Source organism: Anopheles marshallii, chromosome X, assembly GCF_943734725.1.
Source record: "Anopheles marshallii chromosome X, idAnoMarsDA_429_01, whole genome shotgun sequence".
NCBI lineage: Eukaryota > Metazoa > Arthropoda > Insecta > Diptera > Culicidae > Anopheles > Anopheles marshallii.
Window position 1 is genome coordinate 2,297,672 of NC_071325.1, and position 17,155 is coordinate 2,314,826.

The 17,155-nt window shown below is 49.3% G+C and overlaps 2 protein-coding genes across 2 annotated transcripts; one reads left to right on the forward strand and one right to left on the reverse strand.

Moving 5' to 3' along the window:
- Window positions 1-8,145: 8,145 nt before the first annotated feature.
- Window positions 8,146-9,384, forward strand: LOC128712589 (uncharacterized). The gene is made up of 3 exons (XM_053807514.1): window positions 8,146-8,247; window positions 8,322-8,942; window positions 9,004-9,384. Exons 1-3 carry the CDS (start codon window positions 8,146-8,148, stop codon window positions 9,382-9,384), a joined length of 1,104 nt encoding a protein of 367 aa, XP_053663489.1.
- An 853-nt stretch (window positions 9,385-10,237) lies between these two features.
- On the reverse strand, window positions 10,238-13,948 carry LOC128709032 (proton channel OtopLc-like). The gene is made up of 3 exons (XM_053804020.1): window positions 13,868-13,948; window positions 10,945-12,407; window positions 10,238-10,811 (listed from the first exon to the last, which is right to left on the reverse strand). The coding sequence occupies exons 1-3, from the start codon at window positions 13,946-13,948 to the stop codon at window positions 10,238-10,240; spliced, it is 2,118 nt and encodes a 705-aa protein (XP_053659995.1).
- Window positions 13,949-17,155: the final 3,207 nt, after the last annotated feature.

Below are 17,155 nucleotides of genomic sequence, written 5' to 3' on the forward strand. Positions count from 1 at the left end.
ACTGTTTTTTTTTTTGGTGCGATGAGGAGGAGGGGGATATGGTGAAATTTTTTTGTAGCACTCGCACCCTTTCCCATCGAATCTTGGCTTTGTTTTTGATTTTACGCGAGCTTTACCGTGCCCGTGTAGCCCACGCGTGAAACTGCACCGCCCAAGTTTCATCCCTACCAATGCGTCCCCCCGTTTGCCGGTTAATGTCAGGCTCACCTTTTTACACCGGTGCGCCTGAATGTATGCACACCTGGTGCTGCTCATTTTCGCTGCAAATTAAACTCCTGCTGCTTTTCTTTACTCCCTCCCCTCCCCCTCCTCGTTTCTTTTATTTTTCTTTTAACTCTTCCGCGTTTCGCTTTGTTTTCACGCAAGCTCTTATTATTCTTGCCGGCACCGGTAGTTCCACACGCTCTTGCAACGGGTGCGGGAAGTGATAAAAATATATTTTTTAGCTTTTAACGTGCATTTGAGAAATATATTGTGCCGTGTCTAACCCTCGACTGTCCCGTATAGGTGGTGTTTTTACCGGGCTTTCAGTCCGCTCCCAAATTTTTGCCTCCCCCCTCCACCCTCCCCCTCCACTCTCTCACATTCTTCTTGATGAAACACCTAAGGATGGCACCCCATTTGCCGTCTCCAATTAGGGCCGCTTTTGTAAATATGAGTACAAGAATGGTGTGGAACAAAATGGGGGTTAACAAATGAGAGAGAGTGAGAGAGAGAAAGTAAAAAAAAACAAATTGTACCAGGACGATTGTACACCGCACTGCAAAAGGAAGCTTCGAAATAGTACAATAGAGAATGGTGCAAAGTACAGACTCACACATACATTAAGAGCACGAGCTGGGCAGGGTGCAACATGCAAGAAACCCCCAGCAGAAGCAGGCGACAAACTACTCACCGCATGCGGGCATTTATAGTGCCGTTGCTGGTTGCTTCTTTCAAGAGCATTTGAGGTTTGGGATTTTTTTTTTTTTTGGTGGGGTGATATTTTTCTGCAGCTATTGTAACCTCCATTGCTTCACGGCTTTGGGATCATATGGATGTGTGTACGTTTGAAGGTAGTGGGCCGGGATGTCTAATTATTTGCCTTTTTTGTTCCCACCACAAAAGAACGACCCGTGCGCAATGATAATGAGTCATGCAATTTTTTTGCAACCACCGACATTTTCGGATTCCCTTTTCCGTTGTGCGGGACTTTGTGCGGTAAAAAAAAAAAACGCAAACCGAAAACGGGGGACCAAGTGTCCTTGTGGTGGTAGTCCTTAAGGTGGTGTATAAACCACCAAGCACAAGATGAAGTTAAGCACTGCAGAACCCGTGGGAATAACCGATACCGGTTCACCGGATCGAAAATGGTCAGCAGGTGTTTCCCGGTGGAGGCCGTGCGTCTGTCCCCATTGCTGAGGTGAGGTTTTGTCTGGGACATCCCGAATAAAGGGCTAGGTGCTAGGTGGCCTTACCTTCCGTACTGGCGTGTTTTGCGGGCGGACGCGGGGACACAAAGGTTAAGAAAGCAGCGGGCGTATCACCACTACCGGGAACATTACAAGGGATGAAATGTTATTAAATTCCATTGGAAATTTATGAAGACAACGTGACATCGCCCGAACGCCGTGCGGTTGGTTTGTGTGCGGTGAAAGCGGTACGTGCTGGGTTGCGGGAAGGGTGGCGACCGTAAAGACGCGTGCCGTGCGCGGGTTTTTTGACAGCATAATTCGTGCGCGGAACGCACTTAAAATCATCCCGTGTGCGAAATGAACTCCGGCAAAATGAAGGAGGGCGTGAGAGGGATGGGGTTGCACCGCGGGGAGGGGTGGGACGGGAGGAAAGGTGTTGAAAGGTGTCGTCAATATGAGACCCACCCAGGCGACAAGGCCGGTGTTTGGTTTGGAAAGTCGCCGGAAAGATAATTAATTCATACGTTTTGCATACCTTTAGGCGCATTTCTTACGGAGCCTTCGCATGGCTGAACAAAGCGCCCAAATGGATGCTATTTGCACATTCGCATTATTTACGCCCGGTTTAACAAGGTTGTCGCCTGGGAAGAGATGTAAAAACGAGAACAAAAGGGGAAGATACCAAAAAACATAAAAAAAAGTGAAAGAGTGCTTGAAATTAGTGAACAGATAAACCTGTCTGAAAGAGATTGTGATTAGAGACACAATCGTAAGGGTTCACTGCAAATGCGGGGAAAAAATGCTTATATTTGTGTCAAATTTTCTTCTCCCCTTACTATTTATCACCAAGCGGCATTCCACTAGTAGTGGTTGGGACCCTTTCGTTCGCATGGTTGGTTGAAAGAGCGGCGCGGGAACAATGAACGGACTGTGTAGGTAACGCACGTCAAACAAGGACTTACCCTTATAGCACGCCAGCAAGAATAGAAGGGAACTCACCGAACAGCCCTTTTGCCCTTCGGAACAGCAAATTATTATTAAAGAATCCGGAAATGGCGCGCACGCTATTAGCAATGGTAGGGTCTGGAGGTTTATTGCAACAAGGGGGATGTGCGACAGTACGGTAGGCGGTAGGCGATTGTTGCCGAGAGTAGAAAACAACGATTACTATAACTTGTGTTATTAAATGAGGATGGTTTTTAATTAAGCCTTTGATGAACGAGAAGAAGCAGGGCAGGGGTTTGCAGTGTGGTGGCGACGGTAGGTAGTATGAGAAGCCCGACGGGTTTGGGTGAAGGAAAGCAAGACGGACATGCTTTACCACTAGCAAACATATTGGAGCGTGTTAGCCTCCCGGGATGGGTGCAAGCAGGAACTCTTACAACTCATTGCTTCGACGAAGTCGTCGTTTCGAGGATACCTAGGATATTGGTTGGTAACTCCGACCACTTAACCGGATAAATCATCACGCCCTAACCCATCTGACCCGGCTGCCTAGCACATTCCAGTCCCGCTGGAAACGATGTCATATAAAGGCATGTTCAACCCTTCCAAGTCATTCAAGTCATCTTCTAACCCTTATCACAACACAATCCCCCCAAAAAAAAATCCCCCGATCACAGGGACTATTATTTCCTCGATGACAAACGGTTTGATTGTCGTTGACGGTTAAACGGTGGCGGAATCCGTAAATCATCGCATCACCATCTTCATTAAATGAATTTCTGTCTTCAGCCCCCACGCAGCACGCGCTCCGCGACAGGAGATTGTGAGTTTGCGATCTTGTTTTGCGAGCAATCGTGCCTTGTAATTTCCTGCCACGGGGTTTTCGTTTGTGTTGTCTCCCGCTTTGCTCATTCCCGTACAGCAGCGCATACATCAATCTCGACGTTCAATATCCGGCCGGCCGGAAACAGGCAATCAAAAACCATTTAAACGGGACTCTCCGTGCGGCTCAAACGGTGTGGTGTCGAACGATTGGCGCCTAAATTCGACGCGCGACATTTTATTCCAGAGACACACAGTGCCAGTTAAGCAAGCGTACGGGTGTATTATTTTCGTACCCCTGGAAGGTTTAGCGACCGTGGCAGCAAAGGCTTCATGCAGCATGGTGCAGGCGGTCGGTTAAAAAAGGCCTTGAAAAACAAACTCGAGCTAACTTCGTTTTATTGTAAAAATTCATTCACATAAACCGTTACGAACGCCTGGGCGTGGGGTAAAGGAAACGCCAGCAAGGAGGATCTATACACACACTGCAGAGCGTAATAGTAAGCTTACCGCTACCGTTAAAACGAGATAAAATTAACAATACAGCTAAAAAATCCATTTTGTTAATGTAGTTGCATAATTTCAGGCGTAATTGATTTACTCTTTGTATTTTTAGATACTATGATACTGTGATACTGTGTTTGGTGTCTCAACTTGCCTAAATGTTTGTAATTAAAACATTTCATAAGTAATGCATCATTGTAACGTATCTAGTAACGAATCAACAACAGTTCTTAATTTTTAAACTTGATTAAATGTCGGAAAGAGTAAGGTTGTATCAAAACTAATGTTAACTCGTTAACGATTTTTTAGAGTAAGATTTTTAATAATAAAACATTGCGCATACATTTTTCTTGTCTAGAATATACATATTTTTTTTTAATAATGAAACCCTCAAACTTGTGGTGCACACTGTACATTCCTATTACTTCACTCATTTACACTCGCGCCCGGAGCGGAAATGAAAGACACCCTCTCAACGGGAAAGCACAGTAGTTGTGGAAGTGCCTAGAGAGGGCGATGATACCAACTGGTGCGAATAACGGGATCAATGATGAATCATGAGACGAAAGTTTGCCTTCAAATTAAATATTTCCACGATTTTTCCTCGGTTTTGTTTACTCCTCTCTTAACTGTTTTTGTTTTACTTGCTCGCTCTTGCGTTTTGCTTTTATATCCGTCAGCTTCATACGCTGCTCGTCCCTCTCATTCATACCGCTACATCAATGTCTCATTTTCCAGTGTCTGTAAACAGTTTTGTGTCTGGGTGAGTGTGTACGTGTGCAACCGACACCTTCACCCCTGTGTGTCACCCTGTTCAATAACCTCCTCCCCATTTTAGCAAAACGCCCTGCCATAGCACCTCCCTTGTGCTCGATGGAATTGTGAACACCTTTCCCCACCTTGCCGCCGTTCCCCACTCGCACATTCATTGCCCATTAACGACGCATTCCATTGCATACTTTACGGGCGCTCAAGGTGACAGTCAGCTGCTGTCAGTTGTGCGCGCCGTTTGCACCGTTGCAGGTGGAGTGAAGTTTTGTTTTCTTTTAACCGTTCTTTTGCATTTCCTGCCCAATGGGTGTTGGGGGGGGAGCGAAAAAAGGGAAAGCCAAATGATAGATAGTAATTAAAAAAGCTGGCAACACCCAGGCAGAGATTCCTTCGTCAAACGAACTGACGCTCGCGAGGTTTTAATTGCGTTAGTTGATTCGAGCCGAGCTTTGCGTTTATGGGAAACCATTTTCTTTGCAACTTTTTTTTGTATTCTCAGTAGGTTGTTTTTACTCTCCCTTATCTGTCAAAAACGATTAGTTACAACGGAAATGCAATGGTCGCGCGTTCGACCTCGTACGCTGATTTTTCTACGGTAGCAGCCATTCTGGCAAGTCAAATGAATTTTGTTTTTTGTGTTACGCTACAAGATTTACTAATGAGACCTTACCTAACGTTTTACCAGCACTTCTTAGTAATGGAAAGCAATTCTCTGCAGGCACTGCATCCATTGCATGCCACTTGAGTGTATTTCTCATCGCTACTGACATTATAATTCATAACTCTCCTCTTCTCTTGCATGTCATGCTGCATAGCAAAATATTTACCAAAAACAAAGTCTTACAAATAGTTTAAAATGTAAAACAGGCAATGGCCAAAAGATTCACTGCTAATAATTTACCTCCAGCCAGATAATGGCGCCTAAAGCGATTTGGTGAATGTAGGAATACAATTTATTGGGCCAAGCTACCGAAATTCCTCGCTGTTCCGGTGGAGATTCTACCTCATTTGCGTGTCACTAACTACTTTGGTCAGAACTGACTGACCAGTGTTGAAAAAATATATTATCACGCTAGTCGCAACACAGCTAGATGACAGTAGCGATCGCGCAAAAACGTTAGAAAGCGCCTACGTGCAAGTGTTTGCATACATTTAGGCGTATAAATTTTCCAAGTTTGACACTAGGACGCTGTTTGTACTCTAACATAAACCAAGCGGTATAAATATAATTAGTTTGGAGATTAATTGACTTCGTTAACGCGATATTGTTTCATACCAGAAAATATCCGCTCATTTCAAGATAATTGAAAATCATAAGTAAAAATAAGCAAAATTCATTTTTTAGAAAACATCTAATTTAGATTCTATTTATTTAATATAATTACTATTTTTTAGAGCAAACGATTGAAGTTTTATGCTTTTAATCGTCAGATTGTTTGAAATATTGTACAGCGTTTCGCAGTCGGTCCAATTTGTGCCCCTAAATGTATGCAACTGTTTGCAAGAGTACGCGGACTGGCGCTCTCTAATGTGTTACCAGTGAATCAAAATGATCATCGAGCTCGATTGCAACATGAAACCGGATGTGAAGAGAAAATATTCCTTGCCGCCATGTCTTCACTGCCAAAATCTACACACAAAAAATAGCAAAGTTGACGCTTCTTTCCCACCGGATATCGGAAATATGTCCCTTTATCGAGCATCTCGATATACCGGCTAACCCATCCGGAGTGCATCGGACGATTTATGTGAGAAGAAAACCACTGCGTGAGAGTGTGCGTGCGTATGTGGGTGGGTCGGTTTGCATCCGACAATGGCGATGGTTCGGTTCGGAACGACGGGAAGTTAACCTCACACCGGGTTAGTCTCGTACCCATTGTGCTGGATTCTGGCAGAAGACGGAAGAAAACCATTCTCGGGGAAGGGGGTGAAAGTGCTACAGCACTAAACTTCGAATGACATGCCGGAGCGAACCGTTGGGAACATCAGAAAAAAAACCTCCATGCGTCCCCGTGCGTCGGTATTCAGTTTTTCACTAATAAAATTCGGTATAAGTTTGGCCGTGCCCTCACACGTGGTTCGCGCGAGGGTAGTTGCAGGAAATAACCTAATATCCTTCGTGCATCCGTTTTGCTTTCGTCCCCTTCCAAAAGTCGTGTCTTTTTGCGGCGTTTCCGATTGGAACCGTGCACCCAACGACGGTACTACATGGGTGCGGGTACCGGGAGGGTGTAGGTGTCGACAGACGAACACACACACACACACATACACACACATACACACGTTCGGTGAAGGTGTGGCAAAAGGGAATACTATTTCCAAATTGGTGTGTGATGCCCCCTTTGGCGAGAGCGAAGCAGACGCACTCGATTCGAAAATGACATTTCGTAGCATACATTCAGGCGCATATAATACACGCTTGATAGAAGTAGCGCCGCCCGGCCACCAGCCGGCCGGGGGAATGGGCACCGGGATTGAAAATATAGTCTGTGCATGAATAATAAAGACGGTTGTGTGACCAGTCACCGTGAAAAAGATGTATCTGAACAGATTTATCAAGCGAGCAGCAGGATAGCACGCAACCGGTTGAAGATGAAGGGTGATGACGTGGGTGCAGGAACTTAATAGCAATGAGAGAAGCGCAGGTTTTGGGGGTTTTGTTTTTAATGCAAGACGGAATAAATGCGGAATAAGGTTGTTTTTTTTTGGTTTAAGATTTGTGAGGTATGTGAGGCATTTCCGTAGAAACGAGGATCCGTATTGAATTTATTATAAAAAGTTCATGAAATGATTAATAACAAGAAGAGCATTTTGGGTTGCTTCATTTAGATGTTTAATACGAATTTAAAACGAAATAATTAAACTCAAATGCTTCTCATGAGTAATTCTCATCCAAAGTACCTTAGTAATACAAAAAAACTGGTGTGTCTAATGTGTGAAACGCCTGAAAGTAGGCAAAATGGATTAATTAACTCGTAATATCTTTGCTAATAGCTTACCCAACAGTTCCTGGATCTATAAATATTGCGTAAAACTAGAGTTTGTTTACATTAACTTTCCACTGATCAACTAGAAAGAATAATGTATTAAATAATCATACAATTTGCTTACTTACCCAACCAAATTAACCTTATCGATTGCTTGCCAACGAATACCCTCCAAATATCCGTTGTCGTTTGAATTTGATTTTCCATTTGAAAAGCTCATCGTGAAGTTTCGCAGAAAGCATTGTAAGCACAACAAAACGAGCTTCACACAAGTTCCATCCAAAACAGCATGCTTTGATTGGAAGCTTCTAGTGAAAGTGTCGCCTTTTTCGAACTTTAGTCCTCCTAACCCAGTAAGTTACCTTGTTAAGAAGCATATCGAGCTGGAAAAAAGGTGTAAACGAGGTCAGTCTGAGTTTGTCGTTCTTTAAGCGAGTGTAACGTTCGAGAAACCCATAAAATTCCCCTAACAAACCATTAAAATATTCATCATGCCTGCGCCTAAATGTATGCAATCTGCACACCATTATTACGTTTATAACAAATCGAGAGTTCCTGCAGTAGAGAGAGTGGTGTTTTTGCCAGTTGGGTAACATTGAAATCACGATAGCAACGGCCCATTCAAGCGTTGGTTTGTTTATCGTGTTGTAGGACAACTTTATTGATTGAGATTTCTTTCCATTCGTTATTTCGCAAGCAAATTTTCGTCGGTGCTGAAGAGAATGAACAGGTTGAAACCGCTAAAGCGACCGCCACGGATTCCTCCCAAACGGGATTCTGAGCTGGATGGCTTGATAAACACGGTGGAACAAAAGCTGCAGAAGGTGAGCAATGCGTACGCTGTGATTCGTTGGTAAACGTTGGTGGCAACACGTGCTTTCTCCATTACCGCTCCCAGCCCACACCTACCGATCCGATCGATTTGGACATGACGCACATCATCCCGCGACGATTGTACGAACGGTTGCGACGCATGGTGAAGCTGCCGCCGTACGATGACCGGGAGTTTGAGGGAATACTCGCCGTCCGGCTGCAGGACCCACCCGGTTCGAGCGAGGGCGAACGGCGCAGCACGGACGACGAGGACGAGCGGTTGCTCGGGAACGTGGAGCCCGCGGACGGGACGGGGGAGCAACCGTTCGAGCTGGTGGTGGAGGAACGATCCGCCGCCCGGTCGCGCATCATTCCCACCGACACGCAGAGCAACTGGATGGAGGCGTACCTGCGCAAGACCGGCAACGAGCGGATCCGGTGGCAGACGAAGTACTACCGGACGGACCAGAAGCTGCTGGACAAGCCACTGTTCCAGCAGATCGAGGAGCTGATCGATCTCGGTGCGCAAGATTTCTCCGAATGGCTGAACGGGCTCGGTGCGGAAAAGTCCAACATTACGAAGGACATCATCAAGCAGCTGTTCTCGATCGAGATCGAGGACGAGATGGCACGGGCGCTGCGGGTCGACACGCGCGAGATCCGCGCAATACCGACCGAGGCCGCCCGCCACTGGAACCTGGAGCACGTAAGTGTCGCGGTCCGTGGTCGGTCGCTTTGCTGTAGCCTGTTCCTTCTCTCGTTCACAGATGGCGCTGCAGAGCCGAATCGCGCAGGTAATGCGTGCGGACCGGCGCCACCTGGCGAGGGTGCGCACGCAGCACGTGGCGTTCGGGCGCACATTGCCGGCGGCGCTGCGTACGACCAGCCGGACCGACTCAACCGACACCATCGAGCCGGACTTCCCGGCCGACCTGCGCACGCTCCGCGCCCTCTTCCAGGACATTCGCCACCTGCGGTCGGTGCGCTACCTGATCGACCATCTGCGCGCGCGGCCGGACATTCAGCGGCCCCGGTACCTGCTCGACGCCGGCCTCTTCCGGTCCGGCACGGGTGAACGCACCACGCCGTTCTATCAGCAGGTGCTGCCGCGTAAAGTCATCCTCAACAGCGTGCGACACAGCCCGTAATCCCGGCACCGCGATAAGCGGCCCGACCATTATCTAGCACACGGGGGAAGATATCGCACGGGGTGCCCCGTGAGTGCCGGCGCAGCAGGCAACCAAAGCCGTGAGTGCACTTTCGTTTTTGCTAAAATAAAACGGAACTCCGATAAGGGATGCCGCGGGCGTGCGCGGTGTGTCGTGCTGTCGGGGCTGCAGGATGAAGTTTTTCTTTCCTGTTTCGACCCCCCCGAACCCGTAGGCGTGGGGTAGGCGGTGTACTGCAAGGAGTAGTGTGTTCGGTTTCCTTTGCATTTATCGCTTCTTCGGCTGTGTCCGGTATCTTACGAGCTGTGTTTTGTCTTCTCGCTAAAGCCAAAACCCTCGCCTTGCGGATTACCGCAACAAAACCCCGACCTTTAACAGAAATCCCAGACTACGGAGCGGCTTTTGCGCCCCTAATCCACAACCCTTTGTCTGGTGTTGTGCGTGTGTGTGTGTGTTGTATGTCTTAGCGCGCTCTTTTACGTATTGCACTGTGCCTCGTGTGTCATGCAGGAAGTGGAGTTTCACGTGAGCGATTGACATCAGCGGCAGACGTCAGCACCGAACAGCGGGCCACCGTGTCTTGTCTATCGCGCAACAAACGGTTCCCGCTTCCCGCATGACGGACACCCCCTGAGGCTCTACCCCTAACCCTAACGTTTGCTGCCTGCCCTGGTGGAGCAGTTCGGCTGTCGGGGACGATAAAACTATCCGAAAATCGTTAAGCCTACTAATAATAAACTGGTTAATACTTTGCATTTGTGGTGTTGCGCGGCACGGTTGAGTGTGAGTACCGCGTGGCCCGGTGTCCCCCCTCCCCCCCCGGGGGGGGGCGTCAGTGTGCCATCTCGCCCGGCTCGTACGAGTGGCGCCAGATGTCCACCAGACACACCGACGAATGGAACCGGTAGAACATGATCAGCGGCAGCGACAGATGGTTCAGTATCGACCAGAGCACGTCGCCGTAGTAATCGTACCGCTCGTCACCGAAGTCGCCCGTTTTCACCGAGAACGTGTAGTACACCCACAGCGACACGTTCGCGATCGTCATGAAGGTGACCAGCTCCTTGCCCGGCTTCTGCCGCTGCAGCTCCTCGGTGTTGGAGCAGCGCCGGAGCGCGTCGCAGATCCACGGCGTCTGCAGCAGCACCTGCACGATCTGCGTAAACACGATGAACCCGTTCAGTATCGAGCTGTTCTCGAACGCTGGGATCATGCTGAACAGCGTCTCGGAGAAGAACGCCGGTATCGCGATGAACAGCAGCACGTCGTCGAGGCGGGAGATCGGGTGCGGGTTGATGTCGAGCCGGGACGTTTGGTAATACGCCGCAACGGTTGCCACGATCATGATGCCGAGCACCGTCACCTCGAAGATGCCGTCCAGCAGGATGCCCGTATCACGATAATCACTGTCCACAGTAGAGAGAGAGAGAGAAATAAAGAGAATTAACCGCATGTAGGAAGAGATTGCATTGAAAAGTGCAATTTTGCACTGCGTATTGCATACATTTTGGCGCGTTCAAAGCATTGATAGCAACTTACTCGTCTCGTGACGCGATGTGGAACAGTATGATGACGACGATGGTGGCGACGACCAGTAGCAGCCCGGCAAACAGCCCCCGGCTCGCATGCTGACAGTCACCGTACACGACCAGCCGGGACTTGACCTGCGCCTCGTGGTCGAGCGTATCGTTGCAGTGCTCGCTGCACTCGCTCTTCCCGTCGAAGTCCATCACGCTGCCGCCCGACTTCGAGGCAGTACCGTCCCCATGGTGGTGGTGCCCTCTGTGCCCCTTCACCGTTATCTTCTTCGGGCATTTGCTGATGTTGGCGTAGATCATGTACAGCAGCCCGACGATCAGGATGTTGAACTCGATCACGAACGGGTAGAGGTAGGGCGAGAAGGAGGCCAACACCTGGTTCAGCTCCTCCGGCCCCGGGCAGTCGGCCGGTGCGACCATGGACGCGTCGCGCCCGTCCCCGGCGACCATCGCCTCCACCGACGGTGCGTCGTCGTCGTAGTACGACTGCTTGATCCGTATCGCGACCACCGTTTCGCGCACGATGGTGAGCACCCAGAACGCGAGCGCCGTGCCGATCGCGTGCATGATGCCGAACCGGGCCAGCCCGCGGTACCGGTTGATCACGATGTTCGCATACTTCCAGAAGAAAAACACCAGAAACAGACAGTAGAAGAGGAACAGCACCTCCATCGCGATGGTGGTGTTGGACGCGCACTGCGCCCATTTGCCGTCCCGGCTGTTCATCAGGATGCCCTGGTAGGAGAGCAGCAGCACCGTGTGGATCAGCAACCCGAAGCAGAACCACGTCGCGCCGAGCTTCAGGTAGATGATCTCGCCGTGCCGGCCCGTCACGAAGCAGTAGTCGTGCCGGATCGGCTTCAGCGGCGGCAACTCCCAGGCCGGCTGGGCCGGCCGGGTGGTCGCGCCCGGCAACTCCAGCGGACCACCCCCGTTGCCGAGCGTCCCCATCGCCGACTCCATCTGTTCGTCGTACAGCTGTCGGCGGCGCTGCAGCTCCTCCAGCGCCTTCTGCGCCCGCGCCACGTACAGCCGGATGTCGATGTACAGGAACACGAAGTACAGGATGCCGGTCGCCACCATGTACAGCGCAAACACCTCCGCCAGCGGGTACCGCGCGTTGTTCTCCACCGCGTCGGTGATGAACGCGATCAGCCCGAACACGATCAGAAACAGCGCGTAGCTGATGCCGGTGACGCCGGCCAGATAGCGGCGGGTGAACTTGGACTTCTCCTTGTCCGTGGAGGGCGGCGGCACGTGGTGGTCGGCGGAGTTGTGCGCGGAGGTCGCCGCAATGGACGGTTGATACGAGACGGCGCGGATGATTGGTGGTGCCCGCCCGGTCGAGTATACCGAGGCGGGACGCTTTTGATAGGTGTTTGGTGTTGACGGTCGTCCGTCCGCGTCCTGCAGGTCTTCCACGATCGTCGGCACGGTGAGCGTGATGTATCCGGTACTCTGCAAGCACACACCAATTATTTGCAATGAAATTGACACAAATAGCTTCAGATATTGCTAATATATCTGTAAATGCTGCTATCTATATCTTTATCCTTCTAAATATCCTAAATTCTATATCTTTAGACCTATTAAAGATCTCTACCTATACCTCTATAACTCTAGGGACTTCTGTAGGTCTAAAAAACTATATCTTTAGACCTATTAAAGATCTCTAGCTATACCTCCATAAGTCTAGGGACTTCTGTAGGTCTAAAGACATATATCTTTAGACATTGATAACATGTTTCAACACATCTAACAAGATGTTTAATGGAGCTATTTTCATGGAAGCTGGTTCTGTAACTAACTGATACACCTTCTCTATCTACTCCCACAACTTCGTGCAGAGTTACCCTGATGATACTCTGCAAGAACACAGCAATTGATATTGATTTGCATTGATATTGACAGAGATATCTTCAGATATGTTCAATATATCTTTAGATGAGGGCTACCATGCCTATATCTACATTGGAATCCTATAAGACACCTGTAAAAGACCCTCAGCTAACCTCTTTAGGTCTAGGAACCTCTATAGGTCTAAAGACTCACACCTTTAGACATCGATAGAATTGTTCCGAACATCAAACAAACATCTAGAGCTGGATGCTATTTTCATGGCTGTTAGCTCTTGAACATCCTCATTCTCCCACATCATCGTGCAGCGTTACCGAAACAGTAAATTAAAGTGGAACGTGTTGCTCGGCAGAATCGACGACACACGTCACCCGACATCATAGCACCTGCAGGCCCACACGTACGGTTGCCGGTGCTCGGATCGGGTGCCGTGTGTAACCGTCGTCGAAACATTCACGCTCCACAGCTTCACTGAAACCCCCCCCCCCCCCCCCCCTGCCGGTGGTGCTTTAATCCCGATACAACGCGGACGTTGGGTGGAGCGAACACTTCATTAGGCGTGCGTTAGCAGTGGTTCACTGGAGCGCAAGTTATCGTTTTTCCGCCATTCTGTGCTGTTTCTTCCGCTTCGCTTTAGACTGCCAATCAACTGGTAAATTGTGCCCGGCCACCCACCCACCGGCAGGGCCACAGGAGGATGGCAAAAAACTTAAGGTTTTCACCAAACACGAAACCCACGGTGGAAGGCGCCGCACACAACTGGTCGGTTGCCGGATGCCTTTGATAACTCATGCACGGCTAATCCGCTACCCTTTGGCGGTGCTCCACCGGCTGGGCTATACTTAGGCGCCCGCCCGTGTGGTGGTAACCCTTTCATCTCGGATCGGTTGGCAACCAACTTGGGAGGGGAGGGCAATCTACAAAAGGATTCCACCCGAAATATGGCAACAACGGTGCCACCACGGACCCCTCTGAAGACTCCTCCATCTGCCGGGAGTACTTCAAAAAACACACACACACACACACCCGCTCCGATTGGATGTGGGCAGGGATGGCAGATCACTCACCTGATTTGGTTCGGTGGAGTCGTTCACCCGTACGGTGACCGGTTCCACCGCGCCCGGGATGTCGGACGTTGGTGTGGCCATGCTCTGACTGTCCGTTTCGCTACCAGCGACAAACAACACTCTTTCGTCGGACGTCGCAAGTCTTCAGCACGGCTTGGTGAAGCGCTGAAACCTAAGACCGTGCACAGCCGCACAGCTACTGAACCAGGTGGTTTCGCTGTCTCAGACGACCCGACAGCGCGAAGTCGCGAACCTGGTTTGCACCACTACTGCTGCGCCTCCCCCTCCCACCCACCGGTCACCAATTCTCCCCTCCCTCCCCCCACCGGTAAAGTACTATTTTCTGCGCACTTAATACCCGCCCCGACGCGGTTGGTCATACATTTCGCTTTGGGTCGTCACAACACCGCGCTCACCACGTCTTCCTGCGGGTCGCTGCCAACTCCGCCCGTTGCTGGACACCCAACGGCACGCACCACATTAGTGGGCGTTCGTCCACCAACACACACACACACGTGCAGCTACGTCGACGGGGAGTCCGCGCAAATCCCACCTGATATGGATCGAACGCTGATTAGAAGGCGCGAGTGAGCGATCGACGAATCGATGAAATCACGTCGACGGCTGTGGGGCTTAAGATAGCGCCACGGGAGATTGATTGCAACTTACACACCGCGGGAAGAAGCCTTCGCGGGTGTGAGGGGAAAAAAAAGGCAAGCGATGGGGTGGAAAGAATGGACGCCGCGAGGGGAATGGGGCGGATACATTAAGCTCGATTAAGGTGATTTATTTGCTCGGCAAAGAACCCAAATCGCCCGAAGAAGTGGCGACCGCTGATGATATAGGCGAATTACTCGAATCACTGCTAATTGATTGCTTGCCAATAAATTAAAGAATTCCAGTATCAATCATTCCGAACATTCATGTTTGCCTTGCGTGTCGGGCATTTGGCCGGGCGCGCTGACGTTGTTCACGCTTCGACGCCATTTGCAGCAACAAATTCGCCTCAACAAACAGCCCAGGAAACCAGGAAGCAGCGCAGATATTTGTTTGCGTTCTGCTTCCGAGCATAATTTACTGCTGATTACGTACTGTTTATGACCGGTGCGATACCGCCATACCGCCCCAACCCCTTGCGCCCCCGGTGGCTGAACTTTGAGGTTATGCATTGATCCCGACGAAAAGCGTCCGTCCCACGCACCGTGGTATCCGTCCGTCATCATCGATACGATGTTTTCTCTGTAATAAATCCAGCCCCCGAAAAAAAAAGCCTGACGAAGGGTGGTTCAGGTGGTGATATGAGTCACCTTTGTGTGGTTCGTTTCTTTCCCCCTTTCCCCGGCCCCAAGCAATTTGTGTGCCCTGCTGTTTCCGGCCGGTGATGAAAGAACAACCCTCCGAGACACCGAGTTGAAAGCCTCCGCAGGTGGGAGGGGGGCCGGGAGGGAGTGTGACCCAGGAAGGTATTGCTTTTAGAAAACGCATCCGGTTGCGGCTCATTATGCGGCGTTTGCCAGACCTACTAGGCCATCCGCCATGTTGTCTTCCCATTAACCCATCGGGCTCCAATCGGGCCCGGTTTACGGTCCAATGGATGTCTATTTTTGGTGACACAGAATCTGTCGTTCCCTCACATCATTCCCTCTATAACCAGTGCGGAGAGGGAAAGCGGGGAGAAAGCTGGACGGGAATGAAGCAGAGCAGTGCTTTTATTACTCCGTATGACGTCACCGTTGGTTGAGCATTAAAATTATTCCCTATGGAAAACAGCAACCGCCGGCAACCCGGATCGAAACGTAAGACCGACGGCATTTGTCATCGAGCGGAGCTGTAAAATGTCCGTACAGAGTGGAGATCAAACGTGTAGATCAATTCATGTGCGAGCTTCGGGACGTACAGGTTGCATTCCTATTAACAGTGAACAGTGTAAACAATGAGGTTATGTTGATAAAAGATTTATTTCTAGGCTATTTTAGAATAGGTCTATTGGAAAAGTTTATTTTTTTATAGACTCCTGACTTTATTGCATAGTAAAAACCACTGGAAGGAGATCAACGATGCAAGTGAGATAGAAAAAATACGGTAAGTATCCTCCTTCATCCCTCTCTCTTCGGAAAATTCTCCGTCGGTCAAACCAAAATCCTCTAGACCAAAATCTTGATTATCATCAACTGAAGAGTAATCGTCATTCTTTTTAACAAGAGTCATGAAAAACACTGTATGAAAGAGGATAGTTTACGATTTGTTTATCTTACTAGTGGGAGATCTTCCATCACATGATGATTAATGATGATCAGCCTGTTGATTTGCGCCTGGTAGTATGCAACGTGTATCACTAGAGCTCGACCAGAACGGAGAAGTTACTGCCAAAGGTATAATTAATCGATATTAAACATTTCTAATGCAGTAGATAAATCACTTTTGCAAGGATATTCCCCTAACTAACAGCATAATACAGCCCAGCTCGTCGAATTTGATTGTGAAAGCAACTACCAATAAGAACAGCTTGAAACGCTTGGTAGTTGGAGTGTTTCCTGCCCAAAGTCCCATCTAGAACTCTGTCAAAACTAATCCCCAGCAGCGTGCAAACCTAATCGATGGTTGGATTTCCCGAATTGCATACTTTGAGGCGTTATAACTCCAAACCTTGTGCACCATCATTGTCCGTATATATTTCAATCTCGCTTGTCTTCCTTCACTTGCCATGCACACGCGATAAAAAAATAAAAGTAATTTTTGTAATGCATGCTGCATACCTTTAGGCGCTTAGCTCGTTCACAAAGCTGGTGCTAATGTATTTTCCCCCTAATGCTCATAAACTCAATTGATCAAATCCCAGTTGTAAAGTGCTTGACTTTAAGGTCAAATGGCGCTCTGCACACATTCCGGAATTGATTCCCTTCGCTGGTTTATAATCTTCTCACCCACCCCCTGTCCCTCCTCCCCTTGCCACCTTCACACATACATGACATGCACTTCGAGAGACCCAATTAGCACCCTCCGCACGATGGCGGGGTGCTTTTACCGGACCACCGTGAAGTGGGACCCCAACTGGAATGACATTTAATTAAAATATCGGAAATAAAATTAAGCCCTTAAAACGGGAAGCTCCCCTTAGCTGCTTAACCCTCCCCTCCCGGTCGGTATTAAGCGTCCGATGTGACCATTGTTCCGGCTGCGTAGAATATTCCGGCTGAATGGGAGAGTGTTGAAGCCCAAATCGAAAAGCCATTCAAATCGAATAGCCAAACGAATCCCTTTTTTTTTCGTCCGGGATGGGATTGCGTA